The following is a 23,601-nucleotide window of genomic DNA, read 5'->3' on the forward strand; positions in this document are numbered from 1 at the left end:
AGGAACTAATGAGAAGTTACTGAGGAACTAATGAGTAGTTACTGTTACTGAGGAACTAAGGTACACAAAATTAGAGTAGTTACTCATTTTGATGTCTCACTTTACTTTAGGGTACACAAAAAAGGTAACTAATGATTAAATAATAGTTAATTCCTCATTAGTTCCTCAGTAATTTGAGTAGGAGTTACTGAAGAACTGACCATTAACTAATAGTTGGTTCAGCATTACTCATTAGTTCCTCAGTAACTTACTTATTACTTCCTCATTAGTTCCTCAGTAACTACTCTAGTGTTGTGAAGTGTTACCATAAGATTGATGTGTTTTATAAAGATGATAATTAATAAACCAGAAGCACTCCACTCCAGTGACCTCGTTATGCAGTCAGAGGACGCTGAACACACACAGATAAAAACACACAAAAAGTGATAATCTGAGCTGTGTTTACAAAACTCTGGTGCCGGGCCGAGGTCAAAGGTCGGCTCACTTTGAACTGTCGCCGCCGCTTAGAAACCAACCAGCCTGAAAGAGGAGGAGGAGGAGGAGGAGGAGGGGGAGGAGGAGGAGTCCTGGGCAGCAGCTGCAGCAGACGACAGACACACACACACAGAGAGACACACACAGACACACACACACATCTGCCGCCGCTGCACTGAGACCGTGAGACCGTGAGGATGGAGCTGTACCTGGATCTGCTCTCTCAGCCCTGTCGCTCCGTCTACCTGTTCGCCAAGGCGCTCGCGCTGCCCTTCGAGTTCAAGCGCGTGGACCTGTCCACAGGTAAACACACACACACACGCACACACACACACACACACACACACACACGGGGGCTTTGACATCGAACTTCGTTTTTCCGAATATAATTCTCAAGTCACGCACCAGCAGACACAGAAACAGCTTCTACCCCTGGGCCATCAGACTTATTAACCACAGCAACCAGCCAAAATAAATAACCCTGCACCACTGCACCAAACAGCACTTTCTTAATGTTATTGTGCAATATCTATTTATTCCTACAGGTTTTATTATAGTACTGATTTTTAATAACTGGATGACTTACTTTTTTTTTTTTCTTGTGTGAGTATACATGTGTGTCATTGAGGTTGTCCTTTTTAGCTTGTTTTAGTCTGTTTTAGCCCTGGAATGGATGTGGCACCACACTTGCACTTGTCTGTTGCAATGACAATAAAGGTTATTTGATTTGATTTGATAATTCCTGCAAACTGGTCACCTTATATAATAATAACAATTTCAATTTATATAGCGCCTTTCAAGACACACCAGGACGCTTAACAATAACACAAAACACAAGAGGCCTGAGAGAACAACAGGTGCCTCTTCAACAGGGATTTAAAGGAGACAGGGTTGGGGCTTGGTGCAGATGTAGTGGAGCTGCTGCCACACTGAAGGCTTTCTGCGCCCAGAGGTGCATCTGCTTGTACGTGAGGAGACCGCAGGTTCCGTGAGGTGAAGGTGAACATGGTTAAACACCGATCGAGGCGGGCAGTGAGTGCAGCGGTTTGTAGGTGAGGATGGGGAGTTTGATGGGGAGCCAGTGCAGCTGTGGGAGGGTGGGGGTGATAACTCTGGGAGCCGAGTTCTGCTCATGTTGAAGCCTGTCCGGAGTTTGATCGCTTTTGGCTACTTTTTAATTTCTTTTTTTTATGTCAACCAGGGTAGTAGAAGTGAATGAAGAGGGTTTTAGTTTAGTATGTCGTCACATTTTTCACTACTCCAGAGTCTGAAATTCAAATATTAAAAAAAAAAAAAAGATATTCGAAACAATATGGGGCAGCTCTGTATATTCGAACCTGTAATAAGCATTATTTCATTATTTTTGGTGAATGTGTTTGCCTGAAAACGTAGTTTTCAATCCAGATTCGAGGCTTTTTTTTTCAGCCTGTTGAAGTTGTGAAACGCGGCGAGCTCATTAGCATTGATCACCTTCTTTTTTTTTTTGTTTTTGTGCTTTATTATAAGCATAACAGAATTATCTAAGCACATAACATAGCATATGTTGACATTATGCAGTATACAGAGAGATAGAGGTGGACTTAGCATTGATCACCTGGGGCTCGTACCTCCGCTACTTATGACGTTATCACGTCGTTAGCGCCTGACGCCTGTTCACGTTCACACTTCTTCACTGGAAAACAATGTTGCAAATACACCACCGTTCATTCATCTCCGCATAGCGCTGTTTGTCTTACTGGAGGCATTTAATGATCAAAATATTATAAATAAATATTCGAATATTAATATTAATAAACAAACAGTTTCGAATATGATTTTTTTGGGCAAATGTCAAAGCCCTGAACACACACACACTCTGAACACACACAGAGATGATTTATGTTGGTTTGTGTCACACTCTGCTAGGGATGTCAGGATTACTTGTTTTCACAATTAATCGCGGTATTAAACGCCACAATTAATTGATCGTAAAGACTCCTAAATACCGTCACTTCCTAAAAAAGATTATGCCAGAACCATATCGGCAGATGTGCGCCAAAATAAAGGTACATGCACAGATACTGGTGCATTTAACTAAAGTAACACTGAATTGGTAGGAAGTTAAATGTTAGCGTTTCATTTGAATTGTAAAGAAATTAATAAAATAAACTTAAACATTTGGTATAGATGACAATTAATGACTTAAATATTTCAAGCACTTCCCCTGGGGGATTAATGGTCCTATGTTAAGAGATTAGTAATGTAATTATATTTTGACTATATTTGATTTTACACATTCATAGTGTTGTGAAATTTATTGATGCATAATAATCGTGATGATTGTAATACCGTGATTATTTCTCTGACAATAATCGTACCAAGAAAATCAAATCTATAATCGTGACATCCCTACTCACTGCTTTAAAAACAATGAGGTGACTTTCTGAGGGTTTTTTTGATAAATCAACAGTTTCCAAGACAAGACAAAGGGGCGACTCGATGTGCTTTACTTTATAAAAGTGAACATACAATTAAAAGAAAGAAAAAAGAATGAAAGAAAGTGAAGGAAAAAGAGAGAGAGAAATAAAGTTTCCAGAGCTGCAGACGTTGTGGATGTGTGAACGTCTGGACTCGTTGTTACGTAAACGCCGACACGAGGAGTAAAGAGCAGAGTTACGTTAACTCCTCCACAGGGGCCGTCGCCTCGGGGGTCAAAGGTCAAAGCGTTCAGACAAAACACCGCAGGGGCAACGGCGTCCAGAGGGTTAGAAAAACAAACACTCAGATTTCAACACAACCTCTGATCGAACTGTGTGTGTGTGTGTGTGTGTGTGTGTGTGTGTGTGTGTGTGTGTGTGTGTGTGTGTGACAGGTCAGCAGTACAGCCCCGAGTTCGGACAGATCAGCTCGGTGAGGAAAGTCCCTGTGATGAAGGACGGAGACTTTGTTCTGACCGAGAGGTTCGATTCCCCCACACAAACGAAACAAACTTCCTGATGCTGCTGCTGCTACTGGAAACTTAAAGGCTCATTTCACACAAAACACACACACACACACACACACACACACACAAACACAAACACACGCTTCCTCCCACGGGGCGGCAGGAAGTTCTGGTTTTATCTGCTGAAGAGTTTCCTGAGATTTCTTCTGCCTCCGGCCCAGAATGACAGAGCTGGATGGATTTTAGGTTTTATGGTGATTCCTAGTTGTAAGAACAATTAAACAGCATCTTTTTCACCACCTCACACAAAAACACATTACATTAATGCATACTGTATATGTTTTTGCTAAATATATTTACACTTATATCCCAAATTATTCATAACCCTGTCAAATACAAGGAAGGTTTTATATTTTTCAGTTACAGATTAGTATTTTAACTCAGATTGAACTCACATAAATAGGACATATAAGAAAGTCTGGAGCCATGACCAATGTATTTAAAAGATAATTACCGTTTTTTACAATCTGGACCTTATTTCTAGCATAAAATACGATCATTTACTCACCCAGATAACTTTGGTGTCATTACAAGTCGTTGCGACGAGAATTAGCTCCAGCCGAGAGCCGCGTATATCCGTATAATACGCGTCTACAGGGCAGCAGAATGCAGCCTCTAAATAACACATTATCTGCTGTGAAACTCCTTCATTTCACCAATATTTAGTTATGATAGGCTAGTGCTAGTCCAAAACTGATCTATAAATTCTTACGAAGTTAAAATATTGTGTTGTTTAGGAATGAATATGAACATGTTTTCTCTGCATTATGTTATTCAACGTAAACAACTTAAATATTTTTTGTTATTTTGACCAATTGTCATTTTCTACCAATAAATAAATTCTCTAAATGAGAAATGTTAATTATAGAATAAGATAATAGTAGATACAGTAGTAAATAGTAAAAACTAGAGAACCTGATCTTTTTTTTTTTCGTTTAACATTCACACATCACAGTTTTATTTTATTATAAGTAGTTGAGCAGTTTCTCTAAAATCTGATATTAAAGAGGAGAGGCTGAATTTATAGTGAGCAGCTTTAGAAGAAGCTGTCAGTCATCATGTTTTACATATTTAGTGTTTTTGCAGAGCTGCAGCTGGACGGGGTTTTACTCTGGGTCATGGTTCAGTCTGAAACTTTGTCCTATAGACCTTTGTCAGTATATAAATCTGTCTGTGTGTGTGTGTGTGTGTGTGTGTGTGTTGCAGCACGGCCATCCTGAAGTACATGGCGCAGAAACACGCCTCGACGGTGGCCGACCACTGGTTTCCAGCCGAGCTGCAGCAGCGAGCGCGTGTTAATGAGTATCTGTCCTGGCAGCACACGAACCTCCGAGCTCACGGCTCAAAGGTCTTTCTGCTCAGGGTACGAGAGTTCGAGTCCCAGGACGGCACCACATGACACCTGACACACTGCACTGCACATGGACTGGTTACATAATCAGTGATGTAGCGTGTTATCACAATTGATAGATTGTATATTAACTTGTATAGATGTGTTTTAATGATGTTTGGAACTCGTTGGAACTAGTTTGAGCTCAATGCTAAACCTGCTAACAAGCTGCTAATGTTTATCAGGTGTAACGTCGCCAACATTTGCGATAGAACAGTGGTTAATCTCAAACTTTGACAGACAATGAGTGACAGACATCATTTAACACTTTTGGGTTGCAGCGTCATCTCCGTGTGTGTTTAGAACACAATATTTAAACAAAAAATATATTTTTAATCAAAACAAACTTCACTTCAATCACAAAAAAAGGGTTTGAATGCAAAAAAAATATTTGAGACCCAAAATATTGCGTTTGAACCCTTTTTTTCTTTGAAAAGACGTTTCACAGGCGATGTGGAAACTCTGACCTCCTGCTGGAGTCAGAAGAAAAAGGGTCACTCTGAGTTTTAAAAATCTGATGCACAGTCGTTAGGTTAGGCTAGGTTAAGTTAGGCTTGGTTAGGCTAGGCTATGTTAGGTTAGGTTAGTTTAGGCTAGGTTAGGTTAGGTTAGTTTAGGCTAGGCTAGGCTAGGTTAGGTTAGGTTAAATTAGGCTAGGTTAGGTTAGGTTAAATTAGGCTAGGCTTGGTTAAGTTAGGGCCGAGATATACTTGCTGTTAAAGTGAAATTCCGGCGTAAGTGTAAACCATGGTCAAACACACCGTAACACAGAGTTAGACCCCCCCTCGAGAGATCAATTTGCCCGACCGCTACATTCACGAGATCCACCAACTTCAGCAAATACCGCAATATCGCCACACACGGCGCTGTCCGGATCCACTGTCTGACCGCAACCAAAACGCCACCATTTGCCCAAAATAATGCTCAGAACTGCACCAAATGTCATCAATAGTACACACAGGGTCCCAGCACGTAGTACGAGTTGTCAAACATCTGCTAGCTTTGCCTGTTTTCTTTAGCAAGGAGATGCAACTCAACTCACCTACTTCTCCTCCGGGAGCCGCTCGTTGGTGAGGAAGCCCTGACGAGTCGATCACCGAGTGCACCGGAGTTCCGCAGCTCTTAAAAATGCTCATTTGCGCCTATATCGTGGCCAGCACTCGATAATAATAGTTATAAAGTGATATGCAAGATATTTAAAAAAAAAACTCTGATTGTATTTCCATGAGGTAATTGTTGATTGAGCTGCGGAACTCCGGTGCACTCGGTGATCGACTCGTCAGGGCTTCCTCACCAACGAGCGGCTCCCGGAGGAGAAGTAGGTGAGTTGTATCTGGTCTCCTTGCTAAAGAAAACAGGCAAAGCTAGCAGATGTTTGACAACTCGTACTACGTGCTGGGACCCTGTGTGTACTATTGATGACATTTGGTGCAGTTCTGAGCATTATTTTGGGCAAATGGTGGCGTTTTGGTTGCGGTCAGACAGTGGATCCGGACAGCGCCGTGTGTGGCGATATTGCGGTATTTGCTGAAGTTGGTGGATCTCGTGAATGTAGCGGTCGGGCAAATTGATCTCTCGAGGGGGGGTCTAACTCGGTGTTGCGGTGTGTTTGACCATGGTTTACACTTACGCCGGAATTTCACTTTAAGTACGCGTACGCGAGCTGCCGCGCGTATCCTGCGTCCGTTTGATGCGTCGCCTGCGACCGAACGCACATATCGACGCGAGGTGACGCGACGCAGGATACGCGCGGCAGCTCGCGTACGCGTAGTTTACAGCAAGTATATCTCGGCCCTTAGGCTAGGTTAGGTTAGGTTAGTTTAGGCTAGGCTAGGTTAGGTTAAGTTAGGCTAGGTTAGGTTAAGTTAGGCTAGGTTAGTTTAGTTTAGGCTAGACTAGGTTAGGTTAGATTTCCTCTTTGAGGATAATAAAGTTAAACTTGAACTTGAACTTGGTTAGTTTAGGTTAGGCTAGGCTAGGCTGGGCTAGGCTAACAGCACAGAGACAACATAAAAACAACACATGATGCACAACAAACACAATCAGACCAATGAAACATGATATAAAAGTATGACATTGAAATAGAGAAGGACACGATGAAATAGCACAACCGCCTGATAAAAAGTGAATAAATCCTGAATAAATACCACTAAAGACGATGCAGCAGTGCCAAGTCTGACACTAACCGTGTTTATTAAAGTATCTGACTGCTGCAGCCACCGATGCTCGTACGGTTAACACCCACCCTGTGTCTCCGTGTCTCTGTCTCAGACTCTGTATCCCTTCGTCATGGGCTCCGAGACGCCGAAGGACAAGATGGACGCTGCGGTGGAGGACCTGAAACAGTCTCTGGACCTGCTGGAGGAGAAGTTCCTGCAGAACAAACCCTTCATCGTCGGAGACAAGATCTCTGTGGCCGACCTGGTGGCCATCGTGGAGATCATGCAGGTGAAAACTACCGAATTTGAATTTTGAATTTATGATATAGCAGCATCTCATTTTCGAGGAGGTCCTGCACTGCAAAAACTCAAAATCTTACCAAGAATATTAGTCCTATTTCTAGTCAAAATGTCATTTCTAGTCAAAACAAAACCAATTATCCTTAAAATAAGACTCATCTCGTTAAAAAGTAGCTTGTTTTTAAGACACTTTTACTTCTTTCAAGCATATTTTCACTTGAAATAAGTAGAAAAATCTGATAGTGGAGCAAGTTTTTCTCATTACAAGCACAAAAAAACAGATTTTTCTACTTATTTCAATTGAAAATCTGTTTGTTAAGTGAAAATTATCTAAAAACATGTTAGTAAATTAAATTTTAAGGTGATGAGGCTTATTTTAAGTGGAAAAGACATTAGTTTTGACTAGAAATTAGATAAATATTCTTGAGATTAAAGATAAAGATAGAGATAAAATAAAGATTTTGAGTTTTTGCAGTGTGAGTACACAAGCAACACATACAAACATACATTCATGGGCCTCTTCAAATCTAGGAAGCTTTATGATCAATTAGCTGATGTTTAATACTGTGATTATAGTGAAAACAAGTCATCATGAACAGTTAGACATTGTGATGCTCACTCTGCAACACAAACATGAAGCTGGTCTCAACGTCCAAGACGGAAGAGAAGAGATAGGAAAAACTGGAATATTTGTGCATTTTTGTTTTAAAATAAATTATTGATGTTATGTTATTGTTATTGATTAACATTTTTTTATCTTACAGTTTTCGACGTTAAAAAAGAAAGAAAGAAGCTTTGATGTAGTTTTGTAGCTGGTGAAGCCTCATTAACCTGTAGTTTAGCTCGCTACACTGTAACTAACGTGTGTGTGTGTTGCAGCCGGTCGGCACCGGTTTCGATGCGTTCGAGGGCCGTCCGAAGCTGGCGGCCTGGCGAGCGCGGGTGAGGAAGGAGCTGGGAGAGAAGCTGTTCGACGAGGTTCACCAGCCCATCATGAACGCCAGCGCGTTGACGCAGGCGATGCAGAACAACCCACAGCTGCAGCTGCTCAAACCCAAGTTCCAGAAGCTCTTCAAGTGACGAGACGGAGAAACAGAGAAACAACAGAGAAGTTTCAGGGTCTGTGGGGAAAAAAAGATCTTTAATGTGCTTTTGTTTTGTTTTTTTTTCTAATTTGTGCAACATTAAATCTCCTCCTGGAGGAAAACCTGGAGACACGACACAACTCTCTGAGTTTGCTTTTTATTTCATCACCCGATTCACAAATTTTAACCCTCACACATACTATACACATACTTATGTACTTAAAGCTCCAAGTATTACTGTAATCAAAATTAGCGTTGTTACTGTGAACAATTGACAAATACAAGTCATAACTAAAACAATAAACGGGAAAAATAAAAGTTATAAAAAGGAACTAATAATAATAATTAAAAAAAATATACAAAAAAAACAAACATTAACCCTCTGAGGTCGGTGTTTTATTCTTTTGCATCTCCAGAACGTCAAATGATAGTGACATATTTCTGTTTTTATTGAAATCAAGACTTCAGTTTCTCTGTTGCCTTGTATGGATTTTCAAGAATATAGTCACAATTTTATGAGAATAATGTCATAAATTGTACTGCGACATGTGTGCACATTCACCACACTATGAAACAATAACATAATTATGTAACATTACGACACATGAAGCAAATACTCTGAACTCCTTACGCTTTTGAAATCCCTCCACCCAGCAGCCGTGTCTGGAATGTAGTTCCGGCTGCATTTCCCTCTAAAACAACTCTGTCTGGTAACGTTGTGTTATTATCTCATAGTGTGGTGAATGTGTAGCAACACAACTTGTCCACCAGAGCGTTGTGGAGTTGTTGGATTGTGTATTTGATGAGTTTGATGAGGGACAGGGGACCTGCATCGTTCACCTCCATTGTGTTGACTGAGCTGCTCACGTCTCTGCCCCGCTGATCTCAAAATAACATGCACCGATCATTAAAGGTGATGAACCTACTGCTAAAACTATAGGGATTATGGTGAGAGGAGGATCTGACTAAATGTTGAACTGACTGAAGTGAATCAGATTCCTGTCGAGGTCACGTGACTCACACTGAAGTTTCTTTGTTCCTCAGCGTCACAACGAGCTCCTTATTTACATCCAACATGGAGTCGTCATGGTGATGAGTTTGTCCCCACAGCTGATCAACACATTAAAGGTTTTATATATTTATGTATATGTATATATACGTTTTTTTGCAATACAGTAAGAGAAGATTTTTCTTTTCTCCTGTTTTGTTTCCTCTGAGTTTGTCACAGTGATGAGTCGACGCTGCCACCTGCAGGACGGAAGAAGAAGGACATCCAAATAAAACAAGTCATAAATTGTATTTGTATTTTAGTTTTGGTTTTGGCAGTAATGTGACTTCATTATATCCTCCTAAATGTGAACCGTAGTTAAATAGGTTGTTATTTCTTATTTAATGAATCTGTTTAAATTCATGACAAAACTCACTCCTGCACATTTTTTCTTCAGTAACTAATATTACAGTAAAGTATCAGCATCAAAATTGATGTAACTACCTAAAACACAAGGCAAAGTCGTTATTGGGTTGAAAATTGCAGTTGTTAAAGTGTGGGCTTCATTTTAATTTAATTTAATAAACTTTAAAAGGTCTGGATCATTATAACAATGACAACTTTTTAAGGAAATCACAGAACTACACTGAGCTCAGTAATAAAAATATTATTAGCAGACAAAGTGTTAAGACATTCAAACACACACAAGTCATTAACACAGTGAAAGACAAACTGTGCATTTAAAAAAAACAAAGAAACATTGGTGCAAATAAAAAACTAGTGCAAAATAAAATGTGTCAAAATGAGAAAGACAGAAATGGTAAAAAAAAAAAAAAAAAAACCTACATTGCAGCTGTTGTGATGAAGATGAAGATGATGTTGATGAGCAGCTGCAGAGTCTGACCATGTGACCCGTGCACACAGGAAGAAGAAGTGAAGGAGTGAGTCAGTTCCTCCTCCTCCGGTCCAGAACCAGAACCAGAACCAGCAGCAGAACCAGCCCCACCAGCCCCAGCAGCAGCAGCCCCATCATGCCGTGCTGCAGCCTCCTCGGTCTGTGTCAGTACGACACCAACAAGCTGGTCCGGATCCAGAGCGTCCGGCTCGGCTCTCTGAAGTGGAGCCTGAACGCGACCATCCTGCTCTTCATCTGGTGAGTCCAGAGCGTTAATATAATACATCCATGGTCCAGAGACCGGATGAACCCTAAACCCAGACCCGAGACCGAGACCGGAGAGACTGACCGAGCTGCTGCCGGCGGGGAGCGGCTCAGCCCCGGGCAGACGCCTCAGGGCTCCGGTGGAAGATAAACTGAGTGTGTAGTCAGTGTAGTGTTTTAAAGAGTGAGACATGCGGTGTGACTCCGGTTCACTACGGTGTTTACACTCTCGTACAGTAGCCGAGGCTGAACTGTACGGAAGATCAGTGCTGCCAATTTAATAATGAGTTAAAAAACAAAGTAGAAAGAAAAAAAGATGTTATCAAGTATGATCAGAAATGTTATGACTTGTCTATATGGTCTGTTTTTGGCAGAAATGAACTGAACAATGATGGTGAATGTAACTTCATTACAGTCCTCAATACCAGCATTTATATGGAAGCATATTGCATTCACTGTTTTTCTGGAGTAATTTTCTCATTTCAAAACAAAAACAAAAAATATTGAAAAACAGAAAAAAAAAGTCTCCAAAAAACAGGGTAAAGATTTTGTCAGAAAAACAGAAAAAAAATACTTCTAAAAAACTAACCAAAAAATAAATTAGGCTATCCATTTTAGATCACAGTCCTGTGACAGACTGAACAGAACGTGATAAAACCAAAAGTATAAACTTGTTTAAAAGGACCAGAATAAATAAATAAATAGAAGATAACAAAAAAAGAATAAAGAAAAGAATATGTAGACAAATTTAAATGAAGTAAAAAACAAAACAAAACAAAAAAACAGTATTCTTGCTGCAGGTTACAGTCATAGACTGTAAGTAATGTGTCACCCATTGGTTTTGGGGAGTCGTTTTTGTGACTCAAATATGGCGGCCTGAACAGCGCCATGTTGGATTGGCCGGCCGAGAACCCGCCCACTGGCCTCGAAGCAGCTGTCCACGGAGCTGCTCGGACCTGTCACTCAACGTTTCCGCGCCCTGATTGGCCAGAGTTTTAACCTAATAACAGTAAAACGGTAGAGTTAAAAAAAAATTCACCCCTCTCAGAGTGTGTGCGGGGGTAGAAACTATCGATCGAACGTTCTGACACCAGGCTTTTAACATGTTTACTGAGGATGTAAAGTCGGCGATTTTAACATGGGGGTCTATGGAGAATGCTCCCTTCTGACACCAGCCCCCAGAGGAAGCCGAGGGGATTGCAGTTTTTTGAACGCGGAAGTGAGCTTCACTTCTCAGACCCACAACTGCCCCCTTGGTTACAGCGTACATCCCTGTGTGCTTTTATTTTGTAGCATCATGATGCTGTGGAACAGGAAGTACCAGGAGTTCGACCTGGTGGTCAGCTCCGTCACCACCAAGGTGAAGGGCGTCGCTCAGGTCCGGCTGCCCGGGGTCGGGGACCTGGTCTGGGACGCCGTCGACTACAGCGGCTCCTCACAGGTGGTCGTTGGGATCGGATCTGTGTGTGTGTGTGTGTGTGTGTGTGCGTTTGTTAAAGGGATAGTTCAACACTTTGGCAAATTAGTCCATTGCCATAATCCCTATAGTCATAGCAGTAGGTTTGTTACCTTTAATTGTCGGTGCAAGCTATTTTTAGAACGGCGGAGCAGAGCCGTGAGCTGCTCAGAGCTACGCTACGGAGGCTCATGGGATTTCTTGGTTTCCCTCATCAAACTCATCAAATACACAATCCAACAACTCCACAACGCTCTGGTGGACAAGTTGTGACCTGCACATTCACCACGCTATGAGATAATAACACAACGTTACCAGACAGAGTTGTTTTAGAGGGAAATGCAGAGACTGCTTGATGAAAAACTGTCCCTGAAGGCAACACGCATCAGCGGTTTTGCATGAATTTCCCTCTAAAACAACTCTGTGTGGTAACGTTGTGTTATTATCTCATAGCGTGGTGAATGTGCAGGTCACATCTTGTCCACCAGAGCGTTGTGGAGTTGTTGGATTGTGTATTTGATGAGTTTGATGAGGGAAACCAAGAAATCCCATGAGCCTCCGTAGCGTAGCTCTGAGCAGCTCACGGCTCTGCTCCGCCGATCTAAAAACAGCTTGCACCGACAATTAAAGGTAACGAACCTACTGCTATGACTATAGGGATTATGGCAATGGGCAAATTTGCCATAATGTTGAACTATCCCTTTAAAAAAGAGTGTGTGAAGACGTTTTATTTTTTTTCTTTTAGGATAAAAACTCGTTCTTCGTGGTGACGAACGTCATCGTGACCAAACAGCAGCAGCAGGGAAAATGTCCTGAGGTGATTTCTCCTTTTTATTTTTAGTTTTTTTTTGTCTGGTGGTCGACATGGAGAGGTGGAAACGTCTCTGATGCTGCAGCAGTGTGTTTGCGTGTCTCTGTGTGTGTGTTTTGCAGGTTCCTCGCAGCGGCAGTGTGTGTCGGACCAACGCAGACTGTAAGAAAGGAGCCTGGGACCAGCAGAGCCACGGTGGGTGGAGACAGAAACAGGAAGTGTCTCAACGTCACTTCCTGTCGCTCTTTACATTTTCATTCTCCTACATGTAGATATAAAAGAAGAATTCTAAGGCTACGAAAACCAAACAGATTCTATTTTATAGCGATTAAACACTTGTACAAATATATTCTTGGCTAGTTTATTCAGATTTTGCCAATAAACCTTGTTAATTATTACACACTGGACCTTTAAAGGGACATTGTGTAGGAATTCCTCCCATCTAGCGTTGCGGTTGTATATCGCAAGCAAGTCAATCGTATTTCTCGTGCTGCATTCACATGTAATTGGGCAGACGGCAGACGGACGATAGCCGCTGCAGGTAACGGCATAAACAAGCCTCTATGTGAACAAGTGGTCCGTCAGCACGAGGCAAAACAATACACGTGACAATATGTTATCATGGCGATGTCGTATTGTTTACCTGACCCACGTTTAACCGTCTTTCTCTGGACTTCTGTGACTAAAATGACATCTGGTTTGTTACCGACGGCCGTCTGCCCGACTGCAGGTGAATGCAGCATCGGTGTAACGCTGATTTTCCTGAATAGATGACAGGAGAAGTTACACAATGTCCCTTTAAAGTTAAGTTTAACAGCAGTGAACTCCGTTACCCAGAAACCCCGTCACCAGAGTAAAGAGGACACAGGAACAAACTGACACTGACCTGAGGAATGTGGCGTTCATGTGTCGCTCTCATTGGCTGCTGCTGCTGCTGCTGCTGCTGCTGCTGTGGGAATCGAACCTGCGATCCACGTCATGTGTTTTTGTGTTTTTTTTTCCGGCGCAGGGATCCAGACGGGATCGTGTGTGAAATTCGACGTGTTGAAGAAAACCTGCGAGGTCTCGGCCTGGTGTCCAATAGAGAGCAAGACCACGCCTCCCAGGTGAAGAGCATGATTTATTATCATTATTATTAATTTAACATTATTTATTGATCTGTATTGATCTGTCGTTGTGGCACCTACATATTAATATAGATGTAATATCAATATTTACAGTATAATTGGACAAACTGAAAATCCAGGTTTCTATTAGAGACGTTATTGTTCATCATATATAAGATGTACATATTATTTTACTACATAAAGATTTCAGGTAACATTTTATATTGAGGTAACTAGGTGCTTAATATGCATACTAGCCCTTTATTAGTAATTATTTAGCATGTATTAACACCTTATTCTACCTTTATTACACCATGAATTAAGATTTTTCCTGATATTACCTCCTAATTATCGCTTATTCACTGTAAATTAATGCATTGTTGTGTCTGAATAATGAACAAGAACAGTAATTTATCACTCTGAATTAGTAAAGTCTATTCTTGTGGAATGTAATGCAAAACTACAAGTGGTAATATTACCCTAATAACTATAAATGAATTGTTTTTAACTCAAAATATGTTCCCTATTCTAAAGTTGGTTCTTGTTCATATTTAATTTACAAGTAGTTTGACCCTTATTTGTTCCCTATAGCTACTAAAGTTGCAGACTCTTCACATTTAGTTAAGTCATTACAGCAGAAGAATCAAGGTTATAATAGTTTTGGATTTTTCAGAATAGTTTAGTTTTATTTTGTTTTGACTTTCTTTTTCTCTAATTCAGTTAGTTTTAATTCGTTTTTAGAGCGGGTTTGCTAGTTTTTGTCAGTTTTTCATTTTTTTAAATGTTTAGTTTTAGTTTTTTCATACTTTGGGTTATTTGTCAGGTGCAAGATTCAAAAAGATCAGAGTAAGTACAGTAGGCTATTGTGTAATAAATATTGTATATAGTTTTTTGACATATCAGTGCAGTAGATTAACAACACAGTACCTTGCATGTATTGTATTTAACATCATAAAGTGAACACGGCGAATGTTTTGGACACTTTAAATGCACAGAGCCAGACAGCTGATAATATACTTCTCTGTGTGTTAACCTCACAATGCCTCATGGCCAAACAACTGGTTCAGTGTGCGGCGCTGGGAGAAACAACAAAGAAACCTTTATTTCACATGTTCAGTTGACAACTTGTTAACATTTTTCCACAACCATCACAACATTTTTGACATATAGTAACCTTAGTATATGGGACCCACTCTAACGACCAATCATAGTGAAGAAAAAACTGATTGAGGTCTATCTATATATTTCAATATTTCAGCAGCTCGTTCATGTTGTGTGTGTGAGAAGCATTCCACATATTTTATCCCCTGTTTCCACCACAAGGCACTTTTTGCTTTTATCTTTCTCGCCGTCATATTCAAAGAAATTCCAAATAGGACTCTGCCGCTTTTTCTGTTTTTTGCTCAAGAGAAATAAATTGATTTCATATCAATCCGAAATTGACAACGACAAAAAGAATTTTATCTATAATTTCAATACATTTAGTTAGTTCGGTAACATACAATACTACGACGGAGTATTAGGGCCACATTGAGAAAAAAAACACAGACTTCGAGAATAAAGTCATACATTTTCGAGAATAAAGTCATAAATTTACGAGAAGTCGTAAATATACGAGAATAAAGTCGTACATTTACAAGAATGAAGTCAGATATTTCCTACAAGAAAAAAACAGGAACAGGAAAAAAGTCGTAGATTTATGAGAATAAAGTCGTAAAATTACAAAAATATAGTCGTAAATGTACGACTTTATTCTTGAAGTTTGTGATTGATTATTTGTCAATGTGGCCCTAATACTCCGTCGTACAATACAGTTTCAGTAAGTTATTGTTTTTTCTTTTAATTATAGTTTTTATTTATTTCAGTTAATGAAAATGTTTTTTTAATTCTAGTTTTCGTCACTTCGTTCGTTTTCATTAACGATAATAACCTTGATAAGAATTACTGTTCTTGTGCTACTGGTAGAATAAGGTGTTAATACGTGCTTAATAATTAATAATAAATTGATAAAGGGCTAGTGTGCTACTTATATGCATATGTAATAAGCACCTAGTTAATGGCGAAGATGTGTACCTTAATATAAAGTGTTACCAGATTTTATTATGTAAATTCAACACATCTACGTACGTCACAGGTGATAAAGAGCTGAGAAACAAAAACTCTTCATGTCCAACATCAGTTTGTTGTTGTTGTGGCTTGTGACGTTTATTGTTGTTTGTATGATGATGTAACGGTGAGGACTTCCTGTTTCAGGCCGGCTCTGCTGGCAGCAGCAGAGAACTTCACCGTCCTCATCAAGAACAACATCCGCTTCCCCGCGTTCAACTTCTTCAGGTGAGACGGAACGAGGAGCTTCAGCTTCAACAGCTGCCAGATGCTGAAAAGTGAAAAACTAACTGTACAGAGGAGCCAAAATAATCCCAAACCATCGCACATTAAACCCAAATGTGAAGCAGTGAAGAAGGTTGTGGTCGGCTAATACTTTCCTCTTCTTTAAAAAGTTTGAAAATTCCTACCAAACCAATGGTGCATGCTACAGTTTTGCAACTTTCACCAAAACATTGAAACGATACTTTAGAAACTTTTGTACATTTAAACTACAGTAATTACAAATTATGAAGTCCGTCACTCTGGTTTTTTTTTTCAAAGACTGTAAAACTTATTAAACTTTTCTTCTCCCACAATTTTTGCTCAATTGACACCAAACCTGCTGCGACTGCTTCTCCAGACTGTCCTACACAAAAATACCAACCGGCTGACCTCACAGTGCATGAAAATGTTTGACTGTAAACAGTACTGTAAACTTATACCATCCAATTCTTGATAAATACATTTTCAATCTTCCTGAAAAAAAAAGACAATATTTTGGAGTCGTGGTTGATGAAGTTTGGCAAATATCAGAATTTTATCTCAAAAGACTGAATCATCTGTGTTGGCAGTTTGCTGTGTGAGTGTGTGTTTATGTTGACGTACTAAAATACAGCGCTACAGCAAATTTCATGGGAAGAAATTATTGAAATTATCATTTGGGGTTTTTTACAATTATTGATCATACATTGTTGGGCTAAATTATCGTATAAATTCAATAATTATCGTACACCTGGCAGCCCTGAGCTTCAGTCTTTGATCCAGTGACAGAATTCAACATTTTTTCCAACAGATTATTTCATTTTTTTTATTTTTTTATTTTTTTAGCGCTGATGTTTAATGTCTCCTGATTCCAGCAAGTTTCCCACCATTATTTGTGATAAAATAACTGACAGTGCTACAGTTTCTGAAGTTTTTCTATTTTGCTTTTTTCAACAACACAGCAGCATCAGAGTTTAATGTGTTTTTGTTGTTTTAGTTCATTATTGTTCATAGTTGACAGGAGAAGCTGTAGATGACTCAAGGGTCAGTTCTTTATTCTAATAAAACAGATGAGTTAAATCTCACCAGTCGTTTGTCACAGAGCTAAATGTTTGATGAGACTCTGAAACCTTGTCTCCAGACTCTTCTTCGCTTCCTCTTCCTCTCTGAGTGTATTTTTGTGTTTTTTCTCTCTCTCACAGGAGAAACATCCTCTCCAACATGGACGCCGGCTACCTGAAGAGCTGTCACCGCGGCAACGACTCTCTGTGTCCCATCTTCAGGCTGGGAGACGTGGTCCGAGAGGCCGGGGAGAAGTTCTCTGAGATGGCCATCGAGGTGAGAGGCAGCGCGTGTCCAGATGTTACAGCTGTGATCCAAGGTTTAATGCGGTTGTTTTATTTATTTAGATGTACAATAGCCTTTTGGCTAATTCTGGCATGTTAACATTTGTTAAATTGTTTTATTAATGTACAATGTCCCTGATTATTAAACCTTAAAATAAAAAAAAAGTAGCTCAGTTCTGAGACCGGCACTTACAGTGAATTCCAGTTCCCCCCTTAGCCCTAGCCCTTGGTCCTACCTCTTCGTTTTGCGCGCTCTGGTTCAGACGAGGGTTAGGAGGAAGTGGTCTGGCTATCTGGCCCTTCAAACTGAGATTTTTCAGAGGCACACTTCAAACCGAGGGGTATGACAAGTTTCCCAGAATGCATCTCGCGGCAACCGGCAGCTGTTTTATTTCTCACTGTAGCGCTGTTATTACGTCACTTTGTTAAGTTTTAATATTTTTTCATGCGAGAAAGTAACTGTTTAGATCCCCAATGTGCGGTCGGTTTATCCAAATGACGCCTGTTTAGACGTTTGCTCCGATGTTTTTCGGAGAAGTGAAGCTTCACCTGTGGAGCAGATCAACAGCTCGTCACGGCTCGTACAGAGAGCTCGTCAGCCGGCCAACCTCCGTCGTCATCCCGGGAGAAAAGACGATCGCTAATTAACTTACCCGCAGGTTTTTAAAGGTTTACCGCCGGCTGGTTAGATTATTTTTAGGAGATAAATGCTGGTCTCATTGATGAAATATAACAGTCGCATTAGTTTGTTTGAATTAAAAGTGAAGGTTTATGTGTGTATTGGACAGAGGAGCAGCGCTGCTTGGGGGCTCTGTAGCCTACGTACAGAAATCACCACATTTACATTAAGTTGACATGGTTTTGAATAGAGGATTTGTGGCAAAAGCTCATCACGCCTGCTTATGTGAAAGCCAGCAGAGACTACTGATGACGTATGTGACTGTTGAAGGGGTGTCCCAATTCGTAGGGGTTGACTTTCAACCCCTACCCCTTGTAGCTCCGTTTCAAGGGGCAAGGGTTAAGGGCTAGGGCTAGGGGTAGGGATGAAAACTAGAAGATTCAGTCCTACACTTCACCAAAAGTTATGTTACTCGTAAGACGAGTCATAGCAGGAGTTATTTTAAGAATCTTGATAAATACGGCCCCAGCCCCCTCTCTGTCTCTCTCGTCTGGAGGTGAAGAGGTCGAGTGAAGTGGAAGTGACTGAAACAGGAAGTGAAAGTTTCCTCCCGTCACATGTGGATGAAACATCAGCTCCGTCTCCGTTAGTAACGATGAGAGGTTGTGTTGAGTCAGAGTGTGTTGTGTGTGTTTCCTGGTTCGGCCACAGGGCGGCGTCATCGGCGTCCTGATCAAGTGGGACTGTGACCTGGACCGGCTGACGCAGCGCTGCCTGCCCCGGTATTCCTTCAGACGTCTGGACGAGAAGGAGAGCAACAGGACGCTCTACCCCGGACTCAACTTCAGGTCAGAGGTCAAAGGTCAAAGGTCACACACACCAGGCTTCTCCCTTCTTTACTTTTCTTTTCTTTTCTTTTCTTTTCTTTTCTTTTCTTTTCTTTTCCTTTCCTTTCCTTCCTGTCCTTTCCTCTCCTTTCCTCTCCTTTTCTTCTCTTTACTTTACTTCACTTTACATTACTTTTCTTTACGTTTCTTTTCCTTTCTTCTCTTCTCATCTCCTCTCCTTCTGTTTCCTTTCCTTTCCTTCTTTCCTCTGCTTTCCTTTCCTTTCCTTTCCTTTCCCTTCCTTTTCTTTCCTTTCTTCCACTTTCCTCTCCTTCCCCTTCCTCCTTTCCTTTCCTTTCTTTCCTTTCCTTCCTCCTGTTTCCTATCGTTCCTCCTCTCTCCTTTCCTTCCTCCTCTTTCCTTTCTTTTCGTTTCCTTTCCTTCCTCCTCTATCCCTTCCTTTCCTTTCTTTGTCCTTCCTTTCCTTTCGTTCCTTCCCTTCCTCCTCTTTCCTTTCCTCTCTTTGCCCTTCCTTTTCTTTCCTTCCTCCTGTTTCCTATCATTCCTCCTCTCTCCTTTCCTCCCTCCTCTTTCCTTTCCTTTCCTTTCCTTTCCTTTCCTTTCCTTTCCTTTCCTTTCCTTTCCTTTCTTTTCCTTGCCCTTCCTTCCCTTTTCTTCCTCATCTTCCTTTTGTAGAGCATTCACTCCTCATCTTCCATCATCTTCCTTTCATTTCCTTCCTCTTCTTTCCTATCATTTCTCCTTTCCTTTCCGTTCCTTTCCTTGCCCTTCCTTGAAATACCTTCATTCCTTCCCTTTCTTTGCTTTCCTCTCCTTTCCTTTCCTTCTTTCCGTCAGATTCAGTACACCAGGTACATCTGAACTTAACCCTTACTGATGAAGAATCTAAAATGACTGAGAAGAACCAGTGAGTTCATTTTAAAAAAACAAAAAACACTCCAGAAAAAAACACCAAACACAGAAACACTGAAACATCTGTAACAGCTGGATGTTGTTTCACTACAGTCATCATCTCAGTGTTGCGTTCACTTGTCTCTGCTGCCTCCAAGTGGCTGAAACTCATCATTGTGTGTGTTTCTTCACCAGGTTTGCCAAGTACAACACGGTGAACGGCGTGGAGGAGCGGACGCTCTACAAAGCCTTCGGCATCAGGTTCGACGTCATGGTGTTTGGACAGGTACAGGTTTATTTCCTTTCCTTTAATAAGTTACATGAATAATTGAATTAAAAACAAACAAAGCGACGGTTTGTGTTTTCCAGGCAGGAAAGTTCAGTTACATCCAGCTCATCATCTACATCGGATCAACGCTGTCGTACTACGCTCTGGTGAGAGAACACACACAGTGTTTTTATTACAGTAAAGCTCCTTCAAAATAAAGGTAGATGTTTGTGTTAAAGCTCCATACAGTATAAAGGTAGATGTTTGTGTTAAAGCAGAAGTAAGTGATTAAAGCTCCATACAGTATAAAGGTAGATGTTTGTGTTAAAGCTCCATACAGTATAAAGGTAGATGTTTGTGTTAAAGCTCCATACAGTATAAAGGTAGATGTTTGTATTAAAGCTCCATACAATATAAAGGTAGATGTTTGTATTAAAGCTCCATACAGTATAAAGGTAGATGTCCATGTGTAGTGTGATTATAAAGCAGCTCTAGGTTCTATATTAATACTGTGAAAGTATCAAAGCCTCAGTCCACAGAGAAATGCACACAGCCTGTATTCAGAAACTGAGCCTTAAAACCAGCCGTCAGGACTTCCTGTCACTTTGTGATGTCACAACTAAGCCCCGCCCCCTCACCACCTGGACCCACCATCCAACAACAACTTTGCAGGACTTTTAGTTTCTCTGAGTGTTTTATTCTGAAATCTGCTCTGTTTTTTATCGGATTGCTTTAGAGAACAGTGAGCCAATCAGAAGAATAGCTCAGAACCTCCTCCTCTCTTCTGATTGGCTGACACCAACCTGTTGTTACTAGAGCTCCAGAGAGAAGCTGAGAGAGGAGATGGAAAACTTACAGTAAAGCTTTGTTTCTTTCCTTCAGTGTTTCTCTGGAGACATCTAGTGGCCGTTAGACGCTTCACCTCTGATCTGTGGATCATCCGTCAGCATCATGTCATGTGTGTGTGTGTTTCCCTCCAGACGACCATGTTTCTCGACTGGCTGATTGGAACCAGCTGTTACTCGGCCGAGGTCGGACAGAACTACGCTGAGAAGAAGGTGGAGGCCGTCCGCGACGAACAGAAGGTGAAGAACGCTCTGATCTGACCTGTGATGTGAAGTTGTGTGAAGTTGTGTGACGTTGTGTGACGTTGTGTATCTATAAATCACTGAGAGCGGCTTGTCCTGATGTTGCAGCGTGTCCTCTGTGTGTCCTACGTCGACGAGGACAAGATCCGACTGGTGAAGAGTTCACAGAAGAAACGTTTACAGGACAGGAAGCCGCTGTCGACTCAGCCACGGAAGGTAGAGTAGAGCCAGAAATAAAATAAATCTCATTGGTTTTGATTTGTTAAATATAAAAAGGTGTTAATAACCTGAGAGCAGCCGCAGACCTTGGATGATTGATTTTTATGTCGTACGCTGTGATAATAATATTATTAAAGTGCTGCAGGAGGTGCAGGTTTATGAAACGGTCGAGTGATTGGCTCTGAACGCAGCAGCAGCAGAGGAGCGATGGTTTTTATATTTTAGGCTCTAAAAGTAAAGTTATAAATGCGTTATAAAAACAAGAAAAAGTTTGTATAAATCAGTTAATTTTAATACAATGTGTTCTGCTGCAGGACTCTCTGTTCTTCTTGTCTCTGGTTTAATGTTTTGGACTCATTGTTCTGCTGCAGAGTCGGTCGATGGTAGAAGAATAACCTCTAATTTAATTTACTTTAGTTTATTTGATAGGGACAATGCAGGTTAACATAGTGACACCTCCACTCGTTACAAACAAGTCAATGTGACTGATGTTCTGCATACAGAGATTATAGAGATAATGATAGTTTCAAACTCCCGTCCCTAGTTAGGCTTTTAGTAAAAGAAAGAAAGTAAGAAAAAAAGACATAAAAATTACATACTGTACCATTACAATAAAATGTACAATACATCTAAAATCATACCTTAGAATGAGATGTTACAAGTCGTTACAAATACATAAGTGGGTGACGCACCGAACCGAGGCGGCCATGTTGCATCGCCATTTTTTACGTTGAGCGGCAGCATGACTGTAGGTAACCACGGAAACTCAGTGGAGCTGTGGGCTCGGCCTGTTAAAACTGTCACCACTGTGTAGTGTGAGGAAGGACGGAGGCACTGGTGTTGCATTCAGGTGCAGTCAGGCAGACGGCCGTCGGCAAACCAACCGGATGTCATTTTACTCCACCAGAGAAAGATGGTAAAACAATACGACATCGCCATGACAACATGTTGTCAGGCCTGTATTGTTTTGCCTCGTGCTGACGGACCACTTGTTTACATAGAGGCTTGTTTATCCTGTTACATGCAGCGTCTGTTGTCTGTCTGACGTCTGCCCCATTTCACGTGAATGCAACATCAAGAATACGTTCAGATATGCAACCGCACCGCTAGATGGGGGGAATTCCTACACATTATACCTTTAAGTGAACAAACACATTTTGTATTTGAGGAAGAAGAAACAGAAGTAAAAAGTAGAAATCTCTGCTCTCGTCCTGACAGGAGGACATAGGACACCTGAGGGCCGTCCTCTGTCTGCTGCTGCCCGGCGGCGGCGACGTGGATCCGGGCGCCGGCCGTGACGATAAACCCGACCCGGCGCCCCGCCCCCCGCGGCCGCGGCCGGCCTGGTGCCGGTGTGGCGGCTGCAGTTCCTCCTCCGTCCTGCAGGAGGAGTTGTGCTGTCGGCGCAGCGACGGCGCCTGCATCACCTCGTCTCCTCTGTTCGAGCAGCTGGTGCTGCGGCGCCGCCTGCTGGAGGCCGCGCTGCTGTACCGCGACCCGCTGGCGCCGCCCGCCGAGCGCGGCCGCAGCGCCGCCCTGCGACACTGCGCCTACTCGCAGTACGTCGCCTGGAGGTTCGGAGCTTCGCCCGCTGACGCCGCCGCCCAGCCGGCCGTGCCGCGGTGCTGCGTGCTCAGAGTCAGGGAGGAGTACCCCAGCCCCGACGGACAGTACAGCGGCTTCACGCCCGCCAGGCTCGTTTCCATGGAGACGTGCACTAATGGAGATGTGTGACATCGTCGCTCGTTTACCTGGTGTTTCTATTAGGGGTGGGCATTGCCAAGGACCTCACGATACGATACGCATCACGATACTTGAGTCACGATACGATATGATATTGCGATATCCAAATTTTGCAATATATTGCGATATTCTACACTGAAAAATGTAAAAGGCATTATTATGCATCTTAAAATCCGAGTTGTATGTACATCAGATGATAATGATAATTCATGGGACAAACTGAGTCAAAACTATGTAATTCAAATTATCCATGCCATTTTATTGTAACTATACAAGCGCAAGTTACAACAACATATTTGCATGAACAACACACTTTCTG

The 23,601-nt window shown here is 41.5% G+C and overlaps 2 protein-coding genes across 2 annotated transcripts; both read left to right on the forward strand.

Annotated features, from left to right (window-relative positions):
• Positions 1-631: 631 nt before the first annotated feature.
• Positions 632-8,531, forward strand: LOC146980915 (glutathione S-transferase theta-3-like). Its single transcript, XM_085785829.1, has 5 exons — positions 632-777; positions 3,326-3,413; positions 4,664-4,820; positions 7,119-7,295; positions 8,186-8,531. Exons 1-5 carry the CDS (start codon positions 672-674, stop codon positions 8,384-8,386), a joined length of 729 nt encoding a protein of 242 aa, XP_085641955.1. The 5' UTR covers positions 632-671; the 3' UTR covers positions 8,387-8,531.
• A 1,838-nt stretch (positions 8,532-10,369) lies between these two features.
• p2rx7 (purinergic receptor P2X, ligand-gated ion channel, 7) lies at positions 10,370-23,313 on the forward strand. Its single transcript, XM_085785830.1, has 13 exons — positions 10,370-10,532; positions 11,832-11,979; positions 12,740-12,811; positions 12,928-13,000; positions 13,815-13,911; positions 16,165-16,245; positions 17,463-17,598; positions 18,937-19,073; positions 20,160-20,250; positions 20,334-20,399; positions 21,213-21,317; positions 21,429-21,536; positions 22,758-23,313. The coding sequence occupies exons 1-13, from the start codon at positions 10,411-10,413 to the stop codon at positions 23,271-23,273; spliced, it is 1,752 nt and encodes a 583-aa protein (XP_085641956.1). The 5' UTR covers positions 10,370-10,410; the 3' UTR covers positions 23,274-23,313.
• The last annotated feature ends 288 nt before the right edge of the window (positions 23,314-23,601 follow it).

Source organism: Trachurus japonicus, chromosome 9 (genome assembly GCF_045865225.1).
Source record: "Trachurus japonicus isolate A0001 chromosome 9, Traja_1.0".
Lineage (NCBI taxonomy): Eukaryota > Metazoa > Chordata > Actinopteri > Carangiformes > Carangidae > Trachurus > Trachurus japonicus.